This window comes from Apaloderma vittatum, unplaced genomic scaffold (genome assembly GCF_000703405.1).
Source record: "Apaloderma vittatum isolate BGI_N311 unplaced genomic scaffold, ASM70340v1 scaffold883, whole genome shotgun sequence".
Taxonomy (NCBI): Eukaryota; Metazoa; Chordata; class Aves; order Trogoniformes; family Trogonidae; genus Apaloderma; species Apaloderma vittatum.
The window spans coordinates 40,699-49,520 of NW_009709566.1; the positions used below are offsets into that span (position 1 = coordinate 40,699).

Genomic DNA, 8,822 nt, shown 5'->3' on the forward strand with positions numbered 1-8,822 from the left:
GAAGAAACAGGCTGTGGTATAGTAAGGATTGGATAAAAGGCTGGCACGAAACTTAGCAAATACTTCAACTTACTCTCTTCCCAGAATAATGATCCCGGGGCAAAATAATAGGAACAATAGGAAAGAGGCTGCAGAAATGGATGGTATGACATTTAAAAAGCACTTTGATGTGCACTGAGGTGAAAGGGAGAAAAGAAACCAGTTAATCTCCATTACAAAATTTTACTTTGGAAGTCTAGGAACAAATTCTCTTAACAAGTTTTATCAAGCCAGAAATGATACAAAGTAATACAGAAGTCTGTTTCAAGAAGGAGGAGAAGCGACCCCAACAAATACAGACTTGTAGGTCTGACCTCAACAATGTTTAAAAAACTTAAAATAAAAGGCACATTCTCCTAGACCAGTTGTCTTGGATAAGATGAACAAGTTTCTAGACAAAGAAAATATTTTAGGTCAAAGGTATATTCTGTTTATTTGGATTTCATTATGATTATTGAGTATGCTACTAAAAGGGAAACTATGAGCCAAGACTGAAAAGAAGGGAAGTACTGAAGAAATTTTAAGAAAAGTTCAATGAGGCAAGTTAACTGTTGGAAGGAGAAGTACTAGCTTGAAAGAAGGTAATTGGTGGAGTTCTTCAAAGAACAACACTGACTTAATCTTAGGGTCAATCTTGCTCTCTGTATTTTTATTACTGAATTTTATGCAAAGATTAGACACATCATAAGGCCACGTCTCAGGCTTGTATACCTGAGACCTGACCCAAACCGCTTTAGATGACAAATGTATCTTGGATCCACTGGAAATTACAGAGAAAGGGAATGACACCTTCTAGTTGAACAAGGGGTGACTAGGAGACACAGACAACAGAAGCATGGTTTCTGGGAAAGCTAGTGAGGCATTAATGATACTGTATAAGATCTCATGCAGAATACCGTGGATAAATTCGGTCACCCTTTTTCAAGAAAGAATACTCAAAACTGAAACAGGAGCATGGGTCTGCTACTAGAATGAGAGGAAGAATGGAGAATTTATCTTATGTCAGACTGGCTTGTTCAGTATAGAAAATGAAAGGCTGGGAAGATGTATAAAAGAGCATTTTTGCACCTTGAAAACCTGCACCAAGAGAGGAACAGAGATGTTGAACCTAAAGCAACATCATCAAAAGTATAACGCTAAACAAACTGGCCAGAAATAAACTTAGACTAGAATTACAAGGGGGCGAGGGCATCCCTTAGCCATTAAAGCACATCCAAGTGTTGGGAGAGACTTTGAAAAGTAGCAGTTAAAATCTAAATGCAACAGGATTACATTATGAAAAAGAACACAGCACAAGAGACTAAGATGGTGATGGACTGCCTTCCAGCTTTGGAAACAACTTGCTTTGTTTCAGTGAAAATTTACACTTTTAAGCAAATCCATTTCTTAACACATCCAATTTCAGTAAAGTCATCTTTAGCTGTTGAAAGGTAATAGACATTTTCTTTATTTTGGCGATGTTGAAAGTGTGGATAGAAGAGAATGAACTGATCCCATTTCTATTCTGCCTTAGATAGCTCAATGTGCCTAGGAACTGATCTGACATATATATCAAACCGAAAACAATACCAGAGTGTTTTAATCAGAAAAAGAATAGGAAAGAGAAAAGTCAAAATAAATGTAAATGCAAAACCAAGCCTTCTCAAGAAATTAATGATAGGGTAGAATATACCTTTCTTAATGAAATTTTCCTGCACATAATTTGTTCTAACACTCCATCAAAACACAGAAAAATACTTAAGCTCATTTCTTTCCCATAGTCTTCACAGTATGTACTCACCATTTTACGCAGAGGCATGGCGTTAAGATTAAGAAGGAGAATTGTGGGTTTTTTTTCCCCCCTTCACAGGACTTTTTTTTTTAAGCTGTTTGGTATTCCTTTGAAGACTACAGCAGTAGTTTACATACTGGATATTTATCACTGGCATGGAGGGTGAAACACTAACTGCACACCATACTCCCTGCCCTTTTAAAATATTAATTGATGAGTAAACATCTATGGAGCCTCATGAAGTATTAACTCTTTAAGTGGGAAAGATCTCTTCTTAACAGCATAGCACAAATCCTACATGATTTAAATCCCATGCAATCCTATTAAAATCCAAAGAGTTTCAAGCTGTTTAAGTCAGTTCAGTATCTAATATTAACACCTCGGTTTGAAACCTCACACCAGCAACATTGCTCTATTGGACCAGCAGGAAGGGCAAAGTAAGTTCAATCTTGACTGATATGGGACTATACATAAATGAAGTTTATGTCTTGAACTTCAATGCTTAATCCATTCATCAATACTTAACCCATGTTTATTTGTAGGTCTAGTTTCCAATGCTTAATCCATTCATCAATACTTAATCCATGTTTATTTGTAGGTCTAGGTTCTCCCTTTTTTTTTTTTTTTTTTTCTTTTTTTTGCATTTTTTCAGCTGCCTAAGTTACGTAACCAAGCTGAGTGTAAGCAATTTGCTAGGTCCATGAATTTGTGGAAAACTTTGAAGCTATCACACCAAAGATGTGTGACTGCAGTACATCGCAATTATAGCTGGACTTCATAAAAAGTAGATGAAAATGGGCAAAGCTGTGAAAAAAAAAATCATTTTGCCTTCATAGATACACACTGATATCTACAAAAAAGCAACTTTTACATGACAGGTTGCCTGCAATGGGCTTGATACTCCTTCTGGGGTGCATGAGAGGGCCTGAAAGATGTTTATCATACTTGAAATGAAACCCTAATAGCTTGAAGATCAGCAGTGCTGACCAACCCTGCAAGTACTAGTGCAGACATCATAGATGTTCAGCCCCCTTAAAACTTAAAAATGGTACAGGAATTTTCTAAGATATACTCTCTTGTCTATGAATAGTCCCAACCATTATTCACAATACAGCTATAATGACTTGACTCACACTTAAAGAAATCAGCAGATGGGCTCTTTCCTCTTTGTATAGAAATGTCAGTTAAATATAAGAAGGATAAAGCTAACAGAGCTATGTGCCAACTATGCCAAAACAGAAATCTTGCTAGGTGTAGAAATATTTTCTTTAGACACATGTTCCTGCAAATTTTAGTGTTCTTTACTAAATTCCAAGGTACATTTACATAAGAGACATCAGAAATATCATCTCTGACTGCTGCGACTAGATCTCTGCTTATATTGCTAAGTTAGTGATTGCACAAGTGTGCAGTGTGTCCTTAATTGCTACCACCAGGAAGAAATTTTCCCTTAGGATTCATTAGCTAGCAACTTCCTCCCTCGCTGAGTCATAAATCTACAAAAGTCTTTGGCAAACTGGTAATTTGCCTTCTTGGAAGCCAGATGTGAAGGTGGGAGCCATAACTACAAACTTATGAATGTAATAAAATCAGCAATTACACATGTTTGTATGGTACCCTCATAAAGTTATTCTCCTAGTAAGCTTTAAGTATCCACTCAAATCACACTTAGGTGTGAAGTAAACATTTTCAAGAGCCAATAAATAAATTTAATAAATTAAATATTAAGTCGGTAACATTCTTAACCACTCAATCTGTACAGATTTTAGCACAGCAGCAGTACATATAGTGCTACAGGATGGCACAGCTACAGAACTACCCTTCGGACACCTATTTGAAGTAATAATAATGAGACAGTACACTGGAGGTACTATATGTGAAGCACTCGAGAACAAGTAATCTACAAGAAACATTCATGTTATATAGCAATATATATGTTTATGCCATAAAGGAAACATGGAAATGGGTTTGCTCCTAATTTAGTCAAGGAGGGCATCACAGCAAACATAGTGAATAGAAAGTGTTTGAATTTCCTCATTCTGAGCAGTTGTACTGAAGTCCAGTTGTTAAGGTGCTCATGAGGAGGAGGACAGGCATGGACAGCTTTCAGCATCTGCATGTGCTCACCTGTAAATATGCTCCTATTCCACACAAAAAGTTGGTGGGAGGCTTTAGCACTTATTACAGAGTGAGCTGCTTTCCAGTGACAGGGGGGTGTGACTATCACACAGGAGACATTCTTCCAAATTTCAGCTACTTGGTAGCAGCTTGAAGTTCACTCTAGTCACAAATTGTAGTATCTCCTCCATGTTATCTTCTGAGTACAGTCTGGACTGTGCTAGCCAAAACTCTTTTTCTGTACTTTGGTACTACATGGTACTATGTGCCACAGTTGCCTATGATTACACAGGAGCGGAAGCAAGCTTCCTACGTTACTTCCACATCAGTTTTCCAAAACTGTTTTCCCCTCAAATGTTTTCAAATGCATTTTGAAGGTTGCTATTACCCACGTTGTTTCTGTTTCTATATTTGGAGTCGTAATAGCGTTTATGCCACAGAAACAAGTCATTGCGGGGTAATTAGATACTTGCACAAATTGTTCTACAGCAACTGCAGCAGACACGAACTTTTTAACTTAAGCAACAGAGAGTACCTGAAGAAAGCTTAGCCCTCTGTGAGTGACAGGATGGCTCCCTCAGCAGGGGACATCATGGGATAAAAGCTTGCACACAGGCCCTGGGCACGCACTGCCTTATGGCTTTATCAAAGTCTTCAGCTTTTGAAGTACTTCAATTCTCTTAGAATAAAAAACCAAGCACAAACATCATCTTTATGAAATCACTGAGATCTTTTCCATCCTGCTGTTTACTAGGACCAAAAAAAGAAAGCTTATGTTGTTACCCCCCTGGAAGGTTTTTTTGACTCCATCTACTGAAATGACAATACAACATACTTTCTGACCATATTTGCAGTTCCAAAATGTAAATATGTGGATTACATGTTTACTAAAAATATCTGTATGCAAGGAACGGCATCAAGTGCACAGTCATAGCTTTTGTCTATTCCAGTGCATCGCTTTGAACGCTTGCAAGGCTGGAAAAATTGATGATAATAATGTTTGATCATAAACCAGTTTGCAGCCAGTTTTTTTCTCTGGCCACATGTGCCTAATTCCTGTTGTCATGCTTGTCAGTGCATGGATGCACAAATAGCAAGAAAGAACTCTACATGCAGCCCTTCACTTTCTCTAGGCTCGGGATTCATCCTGACCAGTTTGTCTTGGGCCCAGCACTCTGTGACCCAGTGGAAAAGTCCCTCCCTTTTGGGACCTAACGGGGGAGAGGCTGAGCTTCCCACTGGCCAAATAAAAATTCAGCAGTTCCAGGAAAGTGGTCTCGGGGCAGGGATTTAGGCATCAATCAACTGTTTCCTTATAGAAACTGAGGTTACACCAATAACCTATTTATTCTTCATTTTCCATTAATCAGGAAAACTGCAGCAGTGTCCCAGTAATACTGAATGTGTGTGGTGAATAGTGTGTGCTCTTGCTGCAGGGAGGGCAATTCTCTTTTAAAGAGACTGTTTTACATAGGGAATACTTTAGGTCTCCTCCTTGGAGTATAGCATCTAATAAAATAAAATAAATAAATCCCAAAGCCCACGTCAGTGCTCTACCCATATGGACAGATAATTTTGACTCACTCTCCAGAAACTGAGCTATAACTGGGGAATAATGTGGCAGTCTTCCTACGTTATACCCGGGCAGCCACTGTCTTTAAACTCAGGTCAGCATAAACCTTCCCTGTCAAATATCAGTTTTGCTCCTGCATTCCCTCCTAAGGCTCTACTCAGCTTTAAGCTCCTAGTGACAAGGACCTCCCTCTTTTTACATGTTTACACAACACATAGCATCACTATGAAGTTCAGAGGAAGGTCTGTCAGGTGCTATCATGACATCAGTCATAAGTAATACAGAATCAGTAAAAGCACATTATCCAGGTAAGCTGAAAAGAATGTTTATTATGTAAGGTTACTACTTTTCTCCCATTACCTCTTTATCTTCCAAGTAACATCCTGGCAGGCAGAAAAACTTTTCATATGCAAGTTGATTAAAAATTCAAAGGGAGCACCATTTGAGCTGAAAGTTAGTTTTTGGTAAGGTAAATAGAACCACATTTAAAAATTCATAAATAAATAAAAAAAATATCCTTTTCTGGGTGGTGTACATAAGGATTACTGTGCCAACCTGTCACTTGCATCCTGTTTCAACTGCTCATTAAACAGTGAGAGTTCACTCATGGGTCTGCTGGAGAAGGTGAGGCAGATGAACACTCTAAGCCCCCATGAAACCGGTGAAAAAAAATAATTTTTTCCAGTCATGAACAAATCCCTTTAAGTGATCTGATGGTTGGTGTGAAAATAGCTAAGAACATCTATTGCCATTGACCCCTCTCCCTGAGCCCCATCACTCCTCCCAGGTCCTTACTGTAATAAGGAGGAGAAAAATACAAGCATGAATCCCCCAATCCAAACATCTCCAAGGCAGGTATTTTCCAAGTTCAGACTCCTGAGCTGCCCGGGTGACAGGGAGAATTCAGAAGCAGGAGTGTCAGAGCCAGGCACTGCAATCAGAGGTGGCTCAAAGCACTCCACTGTGGATCCTGACACAGGGTTTCAAATACAAATCAAAGCAACACATCTCTTTTCAAAATGGGAGTAAAAAAAAAAGAAAAAAATTATCCCAAACATCTCATTCTCTGTGTACCTTTGATTCCTGGCTGGTAGTTGATGCTGGAGAAGGTGGCTGCTCCACTTCATTCTCCTTCTCCACACTATCCACGCTGACTTCAGTCGTGCTGCTTGGAGGAATCATTTTACCTCTAAACTGCTGCTACTGTGAGGAAAAAAAGCTACAGACCGTTCTCGTTTTTTTGCATTTAATGTCCTCTTTCTTCTCTGCTCTTCTAGAGCAAATGAACTCCGACCGCTGTGTTTCACTACATTTGCAAGACTAGAATTCTCTGGATTTTCCTTTTCTCCTTCTCCTCCCCCTCTTTCCTCTCTCCCTCCTTCCTCCCTCCCTCCCCTGTGAGATTCTGCTGCCAGGGGAGCAAGTTATCGATGCCTCTGTAGGTCAGTTGTGTGCCTCCTTCTGTGTTTTCCCCAGTCCTCCTCCCCTCTGCATGAAGCCTGGAGGAGTCGTGACTGTCAGCCCCGCGATCAGAGGGGAGTGAGGCGAAGCAGAAAGCCCGAGCCACGCACATACACACGGGGCACCGGAGGGAGGAGTTGTATTTCTAATGCTGTGAATAGCTTCGGAGGAGCATGTGCTGTCATAGTAGTGAAAGAAAGTACTGCGTGCATGCACACACACATGCACACAGGGAGACAGGCAGCGTATGTGAGGGTAGGAAGTGGTTTACCTTTTAACCGGCTGGAGAAGGCAGAGCTTTAGGGGCAGCTTTATATTCTTATAAGCCTTTTCCTGAGGATGAGCTCTAGAAACAGAGGAAATGAATGAGTCTTCCCTTACCTTGTCCCAGGGAAGATTATTTAAATTAGCTGCCCAATGTCTCTACCCAATGTTTCTTGTCTTCCACCCCCCAGCAAGTGATAGGAGAGGGTCAGGGGAGAGTGACCTGTGGATCCACATGTTCTTCACTCCCCCCTGGGCAGAGAAGCCCAGCTTTGAGCCATGCACATGCAATCGGGGTCAGCCAGAGCTCCCGCTACCATGCACATCCTAGACCTGTAGGTTGTCATAGTGATATCACTCCATCGGGCAGTGACGGAGCAGAGGCAACCATCGGGAAGAGTCTTGCCATTGTTCCCTAGGATGTGGCACCCGAAGTAACGCTGGGGACTGCAGCAATACTGGCACAAGGTCACCATGACTTTACTGGCTGGCTGGCTGGCACAGATTATGTCGTTTGAGTTTCTGCCTCTGATTTTAACCTGCTGCAAAGATGCTTGCCAGCTCTCTTCTGTGCTGAATTAAATTCTGTGTTGTGAAAGCTTGAATGGTTGCACTTCCCACCAGATATAGGCTCTGCATCATGGGACCCAGTCCTATGGCTGGTGGAGATGCTGCTTTCATTTAAAGAAAACAGAAAAAAGCAACTCAAACATAGTTGAAATAAGCAGTACTTATTTCCTGGAACATGAGAAGAAAAAAGTATCGTCGCTTAGTTGATCTGTATTGGAGGTACAGGTGTTTGGAGGTGATTTGCTGAGGTCTGAGACAGAGAGGATCCTCAGTACCTTGTAGCTCTGGGAGGAGGATATCAGATTTTCTTCCAGCCCCATCCCTTAGAAACACAAGTGCTACATGGAGCTGCCTTGAGGGCCCCCTCCACCTCAAATAATCCACTTATGAAAGTGAAGGCAAGTTTTCAAGACAGTAGAGCTTGTACGGATGAAAGCCAAAGCAAAAATTGCTCTGCAGCTTCTGTATTCTCACTAACTATGCAGAAGCCAGGAAATAAATAAATAAATAAATCAGCTTTTCTTTGGATCCCCGGTGAATTTTCAGGACTGGCAGTTAGATGGGCAAAAAAAAGGTTTATTGCTTTGAAATAGGGTGTATAAGATACTGAGGTCTTCAGCAGACAATAAACATGAAATTAATGCTGCCATGCTATTTGTCCATCTACTTCAGAGCAAAAGTTTGTTTTAGGAGTCTGCCAGGAGAACCTGTTATTTGGCCTGTATTTGCTAACACCATTACAGGGATCAAAATGAGAACACTGGTTGCTGTTGAGGCAGTGTCAGTGTTGAGTGAGTGTCAGTGTCAGCTGAGATTGAAGCAAGGAAATACAGACATCAGAGGGGCAGATTTGGCAGGTAAATGAAAGAATTTCTTTCCAAGGATTTGATTTCTAAAATACAGCAGTGTCTTCGACTGTTCTCTTCAAAGCTGGAGGAATCCCCCAGGTGCAAAACTCATTTCTTCCAATCGGCAAGTGAGATTTGGGCTTTGCTGTAAAATCAGCCTCTGAGCAAGGAGTGGGCA

The 8,822-nt window shown here is 40.7% G+C and overlaps 1 protein-coding gene across 1 annotated transcript in view; it reads right to left on the bottom strand.

The window, feature by feature from the left end:
- Window positions 1–6,683, bottom strand: part of STAC (SH3 and cysteine rich domain) — a gene marked incomplete at its 3' end in the record, with an annotated part of 45,679 nt that extends 38,996 nt beyond the window's left edge. The window contains exon 1 of the mRNA XM_009866958.1: window positions 6,576–6,683. Within this exon, the coding sequence (XP_009865260.1) occupies window positions 6,576–6,683 (108 nt within the window). The remainder of the gene's footprint in view (window positions 1–6,575) is intronic.
- Window positions 6,684–8,822: the final 2,139 nt, after the last annotated feature.